This window comes from Apodemus sylvaticus, chromosome 11, assembly GCF_947179515.1.
Source record: "Apodemus sylvaticus chromosome 11, mApoSyl1.1, whole genome shotgun sequence".
NCBI lineage: Eukaryota > Metazoa > Chordata > Mammalia > Rodentia > Muridae > Apodemus > Apodemus sylvaticus.
Window position 1 is genome coordinate 4,863,644 of NC_067482.1, and position 16,604 is coordinate 4,880,247.

The 16,604-nt window shown below is 39.0% G+C and overlaps 2 protein-coding genes across 6 annotated transcripts in view; both read left to right on the forward strand.

The window, feature by feature from the left end:
• Positions 1-16,604, forward strand: part of LOC127696628 (zinc finger protein 431-like) — a 229,751-nt gene that overhangs the window by 140,148 nt on the left and 72,999 nt on the right. The gene's annotated exons all lie outside the window — the stretch shown is intronic.
• LOC127696627 (zinc finger protein 431-like) overlaps positions 1-16,604 on the forward strand; it is a 101,897-nt gene that overhangs the window by 13,392 nt on the left and 71,901 nt on the right. Inside the window, exons 2-3 of one of the 5 annotated variants that reach the window (XM_052199469.1) lie at positions 11,550-11,676; positions 11,923-11,983. The exons of 3 other annotated variants lie outside the window; for them this stretch is intronic. In XM_052199469.1, coding sequence (XP_052055429.1) covers positions 11,550-11,676; positions 11,923-11,983 — 188 coding nt within the window. The remainder of the gene's footprint in view (positions 1-11,549; positions 11,677-11,922; positions 11,984-16,604) is intronic. One more of the 5 variants, XM_052199478.1, reaches the window with a different exon arrangement.

Sequence of the window (16,604 nt, forward strand, 5' to 3'; positions counted from 1 at the left end):
CATGTGGTTTTGTTCTTTGAGTTTGTTTATGTAGTGGATTGTATTGATGAATTTCCGTATATTGAACCAACCCTGCATTCCCGGGATAAAGCCTACTTGATCGTGGTGGATGATCGTTTTGATGTGTTCTTGGATTCGGTTGGCAAGAATTTTATTGAGTATTTTTGCATCGATGTTCATAAGGGAAATTGGTCTGAAGTTCTCTTTCTTTGTTGGATCTTTTTGTGGCTTTGGTATCAGCGTAATTGTGGCTTCGTAGAAGGAATTGGGTAGTGTTCCTTCTGTTTCTATTTTGTGGAATAGTTTGAAGAGTATTGGTGTTAACTCTTCTTTGAAGGTCTGGTAGAATTCTGCACTGAAGCCATCTGGTCCTGTGCTTTTTTTGGTTGGAAGACTTTCTATGACTCCTTCTATTTCTTTAGGCATTATGGGACTGTTTAGATGGTCTAGTTGGTCCTGATTTAATTTTGGTATTTGGTATCTGTCAAGGAAATTGTCCATTTCCTCCAGATTCTCCAGTTGTGTTGAGTACAGGCTCTTGTAGTAGGATCTGATGATTTTTTGGATTTCCTCAGTTTCCGTTGTTATATCTCCCTTTTCATTTCTAAGTTTGTTAATTTGGATACTTTCTCTGTGCCCTTTGGTCAGTCTGGCTAAGGGTTTATCTATCTTGTTGATTTTCTCAAAGAACCAGCTCCTGGTTTTGTTGATTTTTTGTATGGTTCTCTTTGTTTCTACTTGATTGATTTCGGCCCTGAGTTTGATGATTTCCTGCCTTCTACTCCTCCTGGGCGAAATAGCTTCTTTTTGTTCTAGGGCTTTCAGGTGTGTCATTAAGCTGGTAATGTATGCTCTCTCCATTTTCTTTTTGGAGGCACTCAGGGCTATGAGTTTTCCTCTTAGCACTGCTTTCATTGTGTCCCATAGATTTGGGTATGTTGTGTTTTCATTTTCATTGTGTTCTAAAAAGTCTTTAATTTCTTTCTTTATTTCTTCCTTGACCAAGGTATCATTGAGTAGAGTATTGTTCAATTTCCACGTGTATGTGGGTTTTCTGTTGTTTTTGTTGCTATTGAAGACCACTTTTACTCCATAGTGATCAGATAGGAGGCATGGGATTAGTTCTATCTTCTTATATTTGTTGAGGTCTGTCTTGTGACCAATTATATGGTCGATTTTGGAGAAGGTACCATGCGGTGCTGAGAAAAAGGTATATTCTTTTGTTTTAGGATAGAATGTTCTATATATGTCTGTTAAATCTAATTGGTCCAAAGCTTCAATTAGTTTCATTGTGTCCCTGTTTAGTTTCTGTTTTCCTGATCGGTCCATTGAGGAAAGTGCAGTGTTGAAGTCACCCACAATTATTGTGTTAGGTGCAATGTGTGCTTTGAGTTTTAATAAAGTTTCTTTTACGAAAGAGAGTGCCCTTGCATTTGGGGCATAGATGTTCAGGATTGACAGGTCTTCTTTTTGTATTTTTCCTTTGACCAGCAAGAAGTGTCCCTCAGGGTCTCTTTTGATGACTTTGGGTTGAAAGTCAATTTTATCTGATATTAAAATGGCTACTCCAGCTTGTTTCCTGAGACCATTTGCTTGTAAAATAGTCTTCCAGCCTTTTACTCTAAGGTAGTTTTTGTCTTTGACCCTGAGGTGTGTTTCCTGTAAGCAGCAAAATGTAGGGTCCTGTTTACGTATCCATTCAGTTAGTCTGTGTCTTTTTATTGGGGCATTAAGTCCATTGATGTTAAGAGATATTAAGGAATAGTGATTGTTACTTCCTATCATTTTTGACGTTATTTTTTAAATTTGAATGCTTATCTTCTTTTGGGTTTGATGAAAGGTTACTATCTTGCTTTTTCCAGGGTGAGGTTTCCCTCCTTGTATTGGTGTTGTCCTCCTATTATCCTTTTTAGGGCCGGGTTTGTGGATATTGGGTAAACTTGGTTTTGTCATGAAATATCTTAGTTTCTCCATCTATGGTGATTGAGAGTTTTGCTGGATATAGTAGTTTTGGTTGGCATTTGTGTTCTCTTAGAGTCCGCATGAGATCTGCCCAGGACCTTCTAGCCTTCATAGTCTCAGGTGAAAAGTCTGCTGTGATTCTGATAGGTCTTCCTTTATATGTTACTTGGCCTTTTTCTCTTACTGCCTTTAGTATTCTTTCTTTGTTTAGAACATTTGGTGTTTTGATTATTATGTGACGGGAAGTATTTCTGTTCTGGTCCAGTCTGTTTGGAGTTCTGTAGGCTTCTTGTACATTCATGGGCATCTCTCTCTTTAGGTTAGGGAAGTTTTCTTCCATAATTTTATTAAAGATGTTTGCTGGCCCTTTAAGTTGTAAATCTTCACTCTCATCTATGCCTATAATCCTTAGGTTTGGTCTTCTCATTGTGTCCTGGATTTCCTGGATATTGCATTTTCTTTAACTGTTGAGTCCATGGTTTCTATGGAATCTTCAGCATCTGAGATTCTTTCTTCTATCTCTTGTATTCTGTTGTTGATATTTGCATCTCTGTCCCCTGATTTCTTCCCAAGGCTTTCTATCTCCAAAGTTGTCTCCCTTTGAGTTTTCTTAGTTGTTTCTACTTCTGATTTTAGATCCTGGATGGTTTTGCTTAGCTCCTTCACTTGCATGTTTGTGTTTTCCTGTAATTCTTTAAGAGATTTTTGTGTTTCCTCTTTCATGACCTCAGCCTGTTGACCAAAGTTCTCTTGTATTTCTTTAAGAGATTTTTGTGTTTCGTCTTTCATGACCTCAGCCTGTTGACCAAAGTTCTCCTGTATTTCTTTAAGTGTTTTTTGCATTTCCTCCTTGTTGGCTTTTGTATTCTCCTGGATTTCTTTCAATGATTTTTGTGTTTCCCTTGCAAGGGCTTCTAACTTTTGATCCATTTTCTCCTGAATTTCTTTAAGTATGTCTTTCATGTGTTCCTGTACCAGCATCATGACCAGTGATTTTAAATCCAAATCTTGTTTTACTGGTGTGATGGGGTATTCAGGACATGTTGGTAGAGGGGAATTGGGTTCAGATGTTTCCATATTGCCTTGATTTCTGTTAGTGACGTTCCTGCGTTTGCCTTTTGCCATCTAGTTCTCACTGGTGTTAGTTTGTCTTGTCAGTGCTGGACTCACCAGTGCAAGCTGCCCCTTCCCAGTTGGCCTCTGGTGCACAGCTTACCTCCTGCACTGCTTGTAGACAGGGTGCTGCTGCCCAGGCTGTTCAGATCCCAAAGCAGGCACCCGAAGGCTCCCGCTGGGGCCCGCTGGATTCACTGGAGCACACTGACTTCTCCCCGCTGGCCGCCCGGAAGCCCAGCTGGCCAGTTGCAGGACTTGGAGATGTGGTGCTGCAGCCCAGGCTGATCTCAGTCTGTCCGATCCCTGGAGTACGGAACCAAGATGGATGCACCTCTCCTGACTGGTGGGAGGCCGAGTTCTGAAGTGGCTTCCGTGCAGGAAAGGTGCCGCACAACTGCAGTTGCTTGCCGCCCGGCTGGTCAGCGAAGGTCAGTGGTCGTGGGCGCAGGGCCTAACTGGTCCCTGTGTTGCCTTGGTTCCACTGCTGATGGCCCTTCAGCTGGACCAGCTACTGCTGCACTGCCGCCGCCCGGCTTCTGGTATTTTTATGGGCATCTTTTTCATTAGTTTCAGGAAATTTTCTTTTATCATTTTGTCAAAGATACTCACTGACCCTTTAATTTGGGAATCTTCACTCTCTTCTCTACATATAATCCTTAGTTTTGGTCCTCTCATTGTGTTCTGAGTTTCCTGCATGTTTTGTTTTGTGAGCTTTTAATATTTTGCATTTTGTTTGACTGTTGTGTCATTCTTTTCTATGGTATCTACTGCACCTGAGATTCTCTCTTCTATCTCTTGTATTCTGTTGGTGATTCTTGTATCTATGACTCCTGATCTCTTTCCTAGGTTTTCTATCTTCAGTGTTGTCTCTCTTTGTTTTTTTCTTTATTATTTCTATTTTCATTTTTAGACATTGGATGTCATTGTTCAGGTCCTTCACCTGTTTGGTTGTGTTTTCCTGGAATTCTTTAAGAGATTTTTGTTTTTCCTCTTTAATGGCTTCTATCCATTTGTCTGTATTCTCCTGTATTTCTTTAAGTGAGTTATCTATGTCCTTCTTAAAGTCCTCTATAATCATCATGAGATGTGATTTTAAATCAGAGCCTTGCTTTTCTGGTGTGTCGGGGTATCCAGGGTTTGCTGTGGTGGGAGAACTGAGTTCTGATGATGCCAAGTTGCCTTTGTTTCTGTTGCATCTGTTCTTGCCCTTGTCTTTTGCCGTCTGCTTATCTCTGGTGTTAGCTGGTCTTCCTGTCTCTAACTGTGACTGGTCCCTCCTTCCAGTCTGTGTGCATACTCCTGGGAGACCAGTTCTTTCAGGAAGGAATTTGATATGGAGAGATGTGGCACAGTGTCAGGTCTGGGGTATAGACAGAAACCAGAAGGATCCTGTGCCTGGCTGCTCCTTAGTTTCTGTGTCCTGATGGCTCTGGAAGGGTTTCTCATGGGCCAGCAATTTGAAGACAAGTGGTGGTCTTACCTGTGCTCAGAGGTGTGTTTTCACTTCTGGGAGACCAGCTCTCTCCTGGTGGTATTTGGCTCTGTAGCACTCTAGCACAGGATCCACTCTGGGATCAGATGGAAACTGGTTGTTTCTTTTGTTGATGTGCTGGTTTTATAAAGATAGGCTGAAACAACTTAGAAACTTAGAAACAAGCACCCTGATATGCAAGGTATTTATTTAGATTTTCCTGTATCTGTTGAGCCTTTGTGTTCAATTATTTGATCAGTTTTGGAGAATCATTCATAAGGTGTTGTGTTGTATTGAAACACGTTTCTTTTGGATTTTTTTGTTTCCTGATGAACATGTGATGTCCTGCATTGCTTTTAATTAATTTTTACTTCATGTCTATTTTTCTGGATAGGAAAATAGCCATATCAACTTGTTTATTAATGTTCGCTTCAATGAAATATTGTTTTGCATTTCACCTTGATGTATAACCCTTAGATGCTACAAGAGATTCTGACCCTGCTGTTCTCTCGGAAGTTGTTGGTGTCACAGGTATTTGATTTTTCTGTCCAGTGTGAGTTAGGCCAGCCTGAGAACCTTCTCCAAAGAATTTATCCCCATGCCTAGCTAGGAAACTGTGTCCAGTCTGGGGATCTGGCTTGTGTTGACGGGCCACTTTTTGATGCAGCAAGGATATCTTAAAAGAACTGACCCTGTATTTCTTCTCTTTTTCTCTTCATTTCGTTTCTGTCTTTCTGGGTTTTTTTTTTGTTTTGTTTTTTTTTTTTTTGTTTTTGTTTTTGTTTTTTACTGCAGCTGGTTTTTGATTAGCTGAACCTGTAAATGTCTGTCTATTTAAGGAGCTAGGAGCTCCTGCCTGAGAAACTTACTCATTAATTGCTTGTTTCTAAGTTGGTATTCAAAGGAGGTTCTTGCCACTGATTGGTATGCCAAATGTTATTTACTTTTTAGTAATGCTGTATTTTTTCCTCAATACAGCTATCTCCTAAATAAATGAAACTGGATTTTTGTTGTTGTTGTTTTTTGGATTTGTTTTTGTCCCGAGACTATAGCCCTAGCTGTCCTGGAACTCACTCGGTAGACCAGGGTGGCCTCGAACTGAGAAAGCAGCCTGCATCTGCCTCCCAGATTGCTGGGATGGAATATTATTTTTATTTATCAAGGAATAAGTCCACAACAACTGAGCAGTATTCCTTTATTTCTATTTTCTATTAATCTGTAGTAGCTAATTTGGCTACTTCCTTGTGAAAATCCTACTGATGCTTGTATTTTAGTACTGATCTAAGTCTCTAGGCTAGAACTGTTTTCTAGGGCTCATGAACACTCTTTATACTGAATCCCCACTCTAATTATCTTTCCCCATCCCTATTCTGGTAGGGAGTTCTGCCTTATCCTCTCAACTATTCAGTCAGTGGCGTATTAGCTTTAATTGATAAGTTAGAGAATAAATAGGGAGCAATGCTTATGAACCATTGAGGCAGGAGATACTTAATGATGACAACCTGAAATGGAAGCACAGAAATCAGTGTTTGAATAACACAATGGCAACCTTAGCACAGAGTACAATAAAATTATGGCTAAAATTTTGCTAGTTAATTTTATTTTCTGTTTTTAGTTTTTGCCTTTTTGTGTTTGCTTTAAAAGTGGCTTCGACTGTCCTACAAATAGGGTGGATACCAACAAGCCTCCAAATTAGAGATCCATCCGAGTCTGGCTCCAAAGATGTAATATTACGTGTAAACCAACTTCCCTGACTTTTTACTTTTTGGTTGTTGTTGCTGTTGTTGATTTTATATTATGTACTGATGGCCTATAAGTTTTTGTATATGTCAAGCATATGCTGTTATGCCGAGATTCACCCATATCTTCAAATTTTAAATATGTCAGAGAGTGTCATGTATTGATGGCATTGTTACTGCCAAAGCCTTCTGAGTCATTAGATTATAGGTGCATGGCATTCTTCCTATCTGTTGTGTTGGTTTAGAATTCATGTTGGAATAATTGTGAGTAATTTGCCTTTATGCATGAATATGAATCTCATGTGTGCCTGGTCCTCTCAGAAAGAAGTGAGAAAATGGCCTTTGAACTTTTGAACTTAGAGTAATGGACATTTATGAGCCAACATGTATGTACTGGCATTTCGGGACACTTATTGGCCAGAACATAAAGTGCTCTACTGTGCTGTGCCAGCTCTTCAGCCTATGTCATTTATTTATGATCAACATTCCCATTACTAATATTTTTAATTCTGTAAACATGAATTCACTTTTAGTTAAATATCAATGTTATAACTAAAACCGTGTCACCTCAGGTTTTCTGAGGTTGAATATAGAAATAGGGTGAATGTGTAATTCTTTTAGAGTACTATAATTAAAACTGGACAGCTTCAGGTTTCTGGTTTATGAATATAGATGTCCCGACCCACAGGACAGTCAACAGGGTCCCCGGAACACCTAGAAAAAGGCTAGAGACAAGAGACGCAAGACAGGAACAGCAAGACAGTGTTCTAATCGAGATGTCAACATTTTTTAGTTGGGGGATCAGACCCTTAGAAATGTAAGAGTCCAAGTTAGTTGCTTTTGTTGGTCTTCCCGTAGAGTTCCTATCCCCTGGTAGGACCACAATACTGGCTCCTATTCCTCCAACAGAATCCCCAAATTCCATCCACTGTTTGGTTGTGGCTATCTGTATGAGTCAACCCCTGAGTGGAGCCTCTCATAGGACAGCATGCTTCTGTGTGTATGCATAACAGAGCACTATTAACAGTCTTAGGAACTGGTGGTTGGCCGTGGGGTAGGTTTCAATTTGGGCCAGTAATTGTTAAGCTATTCCCTCAGGCTCTCCTCTATTCCTCCGCATACTTTTGTTGTAGAGATGGTAAATTTTTGGGTTGAAATTTTTGTGGGTTGGTTGGTGCCTCTACTGCTCCACTGGAGTTCCTGCCTGGCAGCAGCAGGTGTCCTCTAAGGATCAGTATCCCCATTGTAGTGAGTCACAGCTAAGGTCATCCCCATTGAATCTTGAGAGCTTCTCTAACACCCCGTTTTTTCTCTTGCTGGAAATAACCACCCTCAACTTCATCAGCCCTATCAGTTACAGATTTCTGTTCATAGTCATGGCCATCTGGCCATTCTCTGCTGTCCTTCCCCAAACCTGATCCTGTACAGACAGTTCCCTTTTCATCCTCTGTCTATCCAATGTCCTTCCCTCCATCTGGTTGTTATGACTACTATATTCCCCCTTCTAAGTGAGATTCAAACATCCTCATTTGGGTGTTCTTTCTGGTTAATAACTTTTTGGAGCTGTGGAGTATATGGTAACTATTTTCGGCTAATATTTACTTATAAATGTGTATGTACCATGCATGGCAATTTGAGACTGGGTTATCTCCCTAGGGATATTCTCAAATTTCATACATTTGCCTGCGAAACTCATGATATCTTTGCTTTCCATAGCTAAATAGTATTCCATTTTGTAGCTGTACCACATTTCCTTTATTCATTATTCACTCAAGGAACATATGGGTTGTTTCCAGTTCCTAGCTTTTACGGTTAAAGTTGCTATGAACATAGTTCTCCAAGGGATGTTGGAGCATCTTTTGCATATATACCAAAAAGTGGTATTGCTAGTACTCTTCTCGGTTTTCTACGAAGGTGACAAATTGATTTTTCACAGTGGTTTTCTAAGTTTGCATTCCAACCAACAATGAAGAGTTGTGTACAGAGCCATATTGGGGTGTCATGCCACATGGTAGGAACTTGACATTGGCCAAAGACAAGGGTTTTAGGCAGAAATCTGACATTAGAGCATGATAGGGAAGTAGGTTACTGCAGGAATTTTTATCCTAGGGTAGAGTGCTCTGAGTGTACTTGACATTGGTCAAGGTGAACTTCTCCCAGCCTTTGTTGAGTAGGGATTCCCCTGCTAGTCAGGATCCTGCTTCACCTAGGGTAGAGTGAGAGCTCAGAGTGAAGGTGAAGTTCATTGTTCCTGCAGGTTTATGAAATCCTGATTTAAGCAGGTGACCCACCCAGCTGCCTGAACAGTGAAGCCAAGGACACCTGAGGACTTCCCTGGAACTCAGCCTGGAGTCTGAGGAAGGGGCTTTCCCAAACTGTTAAATGGTCTGGCTGCCATTAAAGTTTCGGCCTTGATCAGTAAATTATCTTCCTGGCCTCCTTTTTGCCCCTTCCCCATCCATCCCTCAGCTACTCTTCCAGGAACCCAGTTCACAGGAGCTGCAGGCACCTACAGAATACAACAGAGTTGGTCCAGTTTCTCCACTTCCTTGCTACCATGTGCTATTTCTTTAGCTTATGAACTTACCCATTCTGGCTGGTATAAAATGGAATCTCAGAATTGTTTTGTTTATCGTATATACAGTAAGAACATTTGATATAATCCAACATGCCTTCATGTTAAAGGTATTAGAGAAATCAGAGATAAAGGGCAAAAACCTAAACAAAATCAGTGCAATATAAAGCAAGCCAATATTCCTCATCAAGCTAAATGAACGTTAAAGCAATTCTCCTAAAATCAGGGACAAGACAATGCTTCCCACCTCTCCCTGTGTATTCAGTATAGACATTTAAATTCTAGCCAGAATAGTAAAACAACTAAAGGAGATGAAGAGGATACAAATTGGAAAGGAGGATGTCAAAGTATCACTATTTTTGATGATAAGAGATATAAAGAAGTAACTCCAAATTTCTACCAGAGAATTCCTGTAATTAATATAAACCTTCAGACAAGTGGCTTTATAAAAATATGACTCAAAGAAATCAGTAGTCCTCCTTCATACAAATGATAATTGTGCTGAGAATATAATAAGGGAAACCACACCCTTTTCTATAGCCACACTATGTAATATATCTTGGTATGACTCTAACCAAGCAAGTTTGGGATTTGTATGAAAAGAACTTCAAATCCAGAAGAAAGAAATTGAAGATTTAAAAAGGTGCTCATGTCTAGATAGGATTCCCATAGCAAAAATGGCCATCTTACCATTTGTTCATTGCTTTTTGTAGTTAGTAATTATTCTTACTATATCTACAATTTGTGCTTTGTCTTGTTAATCTGTTTGCTTTTGTCTTTTATATTTTTCTTTTGTATTATTTAATTTTTTCCACTCCATATTTTATCCCCACCTGCACCCTCCTACTGTTCCATATCCCATACTCCTCCCCACTCCTCAGACTCCACATGGATGTCCCCACCCCCGCCCCCACCCAACGTGAACTCTAATCTCTCTGGGACTTCCAGTCTCTTGAGGGTTAAGTGCATCATCACTGAATGAACAATGGACACAGACCAGGAGGTTCTCTATGTGTGTTGGCTGCCTCAAATCAGCTGGTATATGCTGCCTGTTTGGTGTTCCTGTGTTTTAGAGATCTTGGGGTTCCCTATTAATTGAGACTCTTGGTCCTCCTACAAGATTGCTCTTCTCCTCAGCTTCTTTCATCCTTCCCTAATTCAACAACAGGGGTCAGCTGCTCCTGTCCATTGGTTGAGTGCAAATATCTGCATCTGACTCTTTCAGCTGCTTGTTGGGTCTTCCAGAGTATGGTCATGCTTGGGACCTCCCATTAAGCTGTATCCCACTTTGGGCCTGTCACTGAATCTTCTTTGCCCCAGGTTCCTCTCCATTTCCCTTCCTGTAATTCTTTCAGACAGGAAAAATTATGGATCAGAGTTCTGACTGGGGAATGGCCCCCCTCCCTCCTTTATGCCCTGTCTTCCTGTTGGAGGTGCTCTCTATAACTATCCTGTCCCTACTGTTAGGAATTTCATCCAAGGTCCCTCCCTTTGAGTCCTGAGAGTCTCTCATGTCCCAGGTCTTTGGGTTAGGGTTAGGTTTAGGTTTAGGGTCCTAACCTGGAGGCATTCTGGAGGTTCCCCCCAACCTCCTATCTCCCGAGGTTGTCTCTTTACATTCTTGCATCTGGCCATCAGTGCTTCTGTCCTCTTCACTCACTCAACACCAGATCAGGTTTCCCTCTCCCCCTCACACTCCCTTCCCATTTCTTTCCCCATCCACTTTCTTTCCCAGCAACCTCTCTATCTCCCTTCTTGTGCCTGTTTTGTTCTCCCTCCTGAGTGGATGTGAGGTGTGCTCACTTGGGCACTTGAACTTGTTTTTGTTTTTGAGTTCTATGGACTGTTTCTTCGGTACTCTGTCCTTTTTTTTTTTCTTTTTGGCCAGCAACTACTTATTAGTTAATGCATACCTTTAATGTCCTTTTTTCTTCTTAGTTATCTCACTTAGGATAGTTTCTAGTTCCATCCATTTTTTTTTTTTTTGCAAAACTCAGGATGTCCTTGTTCCTAATAATCTAGTAATATTCCATTTTGTAAATGAACCACATTTGCTGTATCCATTCTTCTGTCATGGGACATCTTGGTTGTTTCCAGCTTCAGGCTACCACAAATAAGGCCACTGTGAACATAGTGGAACACATGCTCCTGTGCCATGTTAGGGTCTTCTTTTGGGTATATACCCAAAAGTGGTATAGGAGGGTGTTCAGGTAGATCTATTTCTAATTTTCTGTGGATTCTCCAGATTGATTTCCAGAGTGGATCTGTGAGTTTGCAATCTCCTCAGCAATGGAGGAGTGGTCCTCATTCTCCCCATCCTCTCCAACATGGGTTGTCACCCGAGGATTTGCTCATAAACATTCTAATTGGTGTAAGGTGGAATCTCAGGGTCATTTTGACTTGCAGTTCTCAGATCACTAAGGACTTTGAACATTGCTTTAGGTGCGTGTCAGCCATTCGAGAGTCCTCAGTTTTGAAATCAGTTTAGTTCTGTACCCCATTTTTTAATTGGGTTTTTTAGTTTTTTGATGATAAGTTTCTTGATTTCTTTGTATATTTTGGATATTAGCCCTCTGTTGGATATGGGGAGGAAAAGGGGGAATAATTTGAATTCACTGTCAATGAACTATATGTTCAATATATGATCCGTATGCTCTCTTTTACACACTTGTATGGGATTATTTAGAATGCAGTGACCTATGAGGATGTGCATGTAAACTTTTCTCGGGAAGAATGGGCTTTGCTGGATCCCTCCCAGAAGAGTCTCTATGAAGATGTAATGCAGGAGACCTACAGCAACCTCATTACTCTTGGTAAAACTCCTAATATTGTTTTCCTTTTTACGATAAGAGGGTAATTACTTTTTTGATTTGTATGTTTGTTTGCTTGTCTTTTTCTTCTTGCTTCCTTTTTTGTTGTTGATGTTCTTCTATAATTTCTATTGAGAAAGAAGAAGAATGAGGAAAATGAATCAGACATTGTTCTAAGGTTCACTGAAGATAGTACCTTAAATTTTGGCTAAACTCCAATGATATATAGTTTCTGGTACTGTGTTTTAGGCTACTATTGGGAAGATCACAATAATGAAGAACATTCTCAAAATTCTAGAAGACATGGAAGGTAATTTTTATTTACATGCTGATCCAGATATTCTTCTGAAGAAATCTTCATGTGTTCTTGAAGATTTGGTTAAAAGCAACAGTGTAGTTAAGTAGAGCTTTAAGGATATTGAGTATTAAATTCTCACCAATGCCTACACCTCTGTTTCAGATACTCAATTTCTGTTTTCCGGGCATTCTTTAATATAGAATACATAAAAAAATTCCATAACTATTAGTACTGTTTCAATCACAGGCCTATTGGCACTAAAATTCAGATCTGTCCTCTGTCTTATACCTTTGAGATTTTACAAAAAGTATACACTTTGAACATATAATGCATATGCATCCAAAACCTACTAATAAGTATATAGTTCACAATAAATTAGATGTTACTTGTGTACTTGTCGTAAGGTTGTTAAGTTTAGTCATAGTGGATGTTCATAATGTTTGGGAAACTTGAATGGAATCTTTATGAAAATATCACACATGTATCTGGAAAATAAAAATTCAAAATGTTTGAATGCAATTTGGATACATTTCCTTTGCTATTTTACCTTTCATAGTTATACAGTACAGGCAGGTTTTTGTTTCTATCTATATATCTATCTATATCTATATTTTTATCTCTATCTATATTGTATATAGTGGTTTTAGGCTTCAATTACTAAAGATACTGTCAGAATACTGTACTTCACTCTCTCCCAGGAAATTTAGAAGATATGTTGCTATGTTATTCCCACTTTGTTATTATTTTACAGTTAATTCATTTTCCAACTTCTTTGGGAATAAATCAACCTACTCACACTGCATAAATTTCTTGTTAATATAAGTAATGTCAAAATTTCTCTTTGTTTTTGTTCCTTTTGCAAATGTTATATGGCTTACAGTATAGGCAGGTGTTGTAGTAAAACTGAGTTATTTCAAGATTTATTAAATAAGTGAAAAAAATCCCCATATATGAAAAGAGTGTGATGAGTGTATCCTGTGAAATAAATGTTTTTACAACTGAAGGTTTCTCTAAAAATGTAATTGAACCGCTAATGAAGGAGAGCACCATGGATATAAACAAAGTGATGAAACCTTAATATATCTGATTTCTTGTTACATTTATAAAACAGTGTAAATGTAATTCAAGCACATATAAAGACTCATTAGTATAATGCAGGGGTTAAGCCGTTCAAAAATGCAAATTGCATCCACAGGCATGAAAGAATTTGTACAGTAGAGAAAATATCCTATTATATACAAAATAATAAAGATTTTTGTATGTCACAGGCCTCTTCAATGGGAAGAAAGTATTTACACTGGAGAGAAAAACCATGAATTTTTGCAACATAATGAAGTGTTTTCAAGTCACAATCATCCTCAGATACATAAAAGAATTCTTACTGGAGCCTTTGTATATTGGAGTCATAAAAGAACACATCCTGTAGAGAAGCCCTGTGAATATGATCACTGTGGTAAAGTCTTTGCCCATATCAGCCATCTTCAAAGACATAAAAGAGCACATACTGGAGAGAAACGCCATGAATGTAACCAGTGTGGCAAAGCCTTTGCATGTAACAGCCATCTTCAAAGACATTAATCGACACATACTGGAGAAAAACCCTATGATTGTAACCAATGTGGTAAAGGCTTTGCAAATCACATCGATTTTCAAAACCATAAAAGGGCACATACTGGAAAGAAACCCTATAAATGTAACCAATGTGGTAAAGCCTTTGCATCTCACAGTAAACTTCATAGACATAAAAGTACACATACTGGAGAGAAACGCTATGAATGTAACCAATGTGGTAAAGCCTTTGCATGTCACCGATATCTTCAAAACCATAAAAGGACACATACTGTAGAGAAACCCTATGAATGTAACCAGTGTGGCAAAGCCTTTGATTATAACTGCTATCTTCAAAGACATAAATGGATACATACTGTGGAGAAACTCTATGAATGTAACCAATGTGGTAAAGCCTTTGCTCTTCAAGGTCATCTTCTAAGCCATAAAAAGACACATATTGGAGAGAAACCCTATGAATGTAACCAATGTGGTAAAGGCTTTGTAAGGAACAGCCATCTTCAAACCCATAAAAAGACACATACTGGAGAGAAACCCTATGAATGTAACCAATGTGGTAAAGGCTTTGTTCGTCACAGCTATCTTCAAAACCATAAAAGGATGCATAGTGGAAAGAAACCCTATGAATGTAATCAATGTGGTAAAGCCTTTACATGTCCCAGCAATCTTTATAGACATAAAAGAACACATACAGGAGAGAGACTCTATGTATGTAACCAATGTGGTAAAGGCTTTATACAGAACAGCCATCTTCAAAACCATAAAAATACACATACTAGAGAGAAACCCTATGAATGTAACCAATGTGGTAAAGGCTTTATACAGAACAGGTATCTTCAAAACCATAAAAAGAAACATAATGGAGAAAAACCCTATGAATGTAACCAATGTGATAACAGCTTTGCTCATCACAGCTATCTTCAAAACCATAAAAGGACACATAGTGGAAAGAAACCCTATGAATGTAATCAGTGTGGTAAAGCCTTTGCATGTCCCAGCAAGCTTTATACACATAGAAGAACACATACTGGTGAGAAATCCTATGAATGTAACCAATGTGGTAAAAGCTTTGTACAGAACAGCCATCTTCAAAACCATAAAAGAACGCATACAGGAGAGAGACCCTATGAATGTAACCAATGTGGTAAATGCTTTGTACAGAACACCCATCTTAAAAAACATAAAAGGACACATACTGGAGAGAAACCTTAGGCATGTAACCACTGTGATAAAGTCTTTGCATCAAATGGTACATTTCAGAGACATGATTGAACACATACTGGAGGGAATCCCAGTACAGTGATGCATTTACACATAGTAATAATCTTCAGTGCTATAAAAGAACACATACTGCTGAGAAACCTTTAGCAAGATCACCAATGCTGGGCAGACTTTGCATACTACTGTCATCTTCAAAGGCATACAAATCACAAACTCGAAAAAATGCTATGAATATAACAAATATGGTAAATCTTTGAGATGTGCAGTGGTATCCAAAGGGATAAATTTGAGTGAACGCTTATGAATGTAGTCAACTTGATTAAACCTTCACATATTAGAGGCACCAACTAATGCATGAAAGGTATCAAACTGTAGGATCTGGTGTGAGTGTGTGTGCACATGTCTGTGTTTCCTTTGGCTAATCTTCCCATGCTTTCCTCCTACTAAAGTACCTTGCCTAGGTTTAACATGGGGTTTTGTTCTTGTTTTTATTGTCACATTATGCCTTGTTCATTTGACATATAAAAGAGGCCTGCTATTTTTTGAAGGTGTTAGGAAAGGACTGGATCTTGGAGCCATGGTAGCTTTGGAAAATCATGGAGAAGTGTAGTGAAGGGAAAACAACCCAGGAATAAAACCTTAAGCCTATAATGTTTCCTGTTTGCAAGATGTGCTTGGTCAATATTACCAATATTGTGGTGGTAGCCAAATATTGACTGGTTTAATTGCAGGGACATAAAAGAAGGAACTTGTAACTGATACTGACAGGGTGATCAGAAAATAGAAGCAAGATAACCGAGAATCATACCTTAGAACCAAACATAACTGCCCCCTTTCCCAACAACAACAACAAGAAAAACCATAATGATGTTCTGTTCATAGTTTGGTGACTATTCCAACTGTCATTAAAGTCTGCCTTCAGCAGGGTATGAGAATAATATGAATGACCCACACCTAAACACAAGGTATAGAGAAGCCAGTTTCCAGTCTCTATTTTTTTCTTTACCTATGACCTTGGAGAACCCCAGAGAAGAGGGACAGAAAGAATTCTGGAAACCATAGGTGTCAAAGACACAAGGGGACCACAGGCAGCATAATTATCTGAGGAGGATTCCTGGATTTTCCCAGATATTAAAGTACACTCTTGGAGCCTGTATAGTCCTACTCTAGGTATACTGCAAATAATCTATGGTTCCTGGCTGATGGTTTATTGTGGGGTGTGTTGAAGAATACTGAGAGTTGGTGTGAAGGGCTGATGCCCTCCTATTGGTTGACCTCTCTAAGTCTTGAAACAAGGGTTTGAGCCTGTTCTAGTTTTATGTAACCTTGTGTTTCATTAATGTGTCTGGTAGGCCTACTTTTTCTTGGGGTAGACATAATGCAGTCATGCTTGGGAAGAGGTAAGTTGGGGAGGAATTGGGAGTGCTAGAATGAGTGATAGCTCCAGTTGGAATCAAATGTAGTAGATAGGAATAAATAATAATACAAAAATGGAAATAGGCAAAACCTTACAGATGAAAGGCTTTAAAATTTGGAGCAGATAAAATTTAGTTATAAGATATTTGAGGATCATTTGTTTGTCCAGTTACAGGATTAGCTTCAGTATGAGATAATTTGAAAATCTAGAGTGTATGTGTCTTTTGCCTTTAATTGATCTGTGAGTCAGCCAAGTGATTTGTAGGAATAAAGTGAGGTTTTAGGATCTTCTGAACCCAAGGAGGCTGAGATAGTCATACCAAGTCCACAAGGGAATGAAGGAAGAGACAAAGAATACACCAGAGAGAAGTACATGAGGTAAGGGTAAAAGTAAAAGTTGAGGATGATATAAGGAATCTCTGAGACT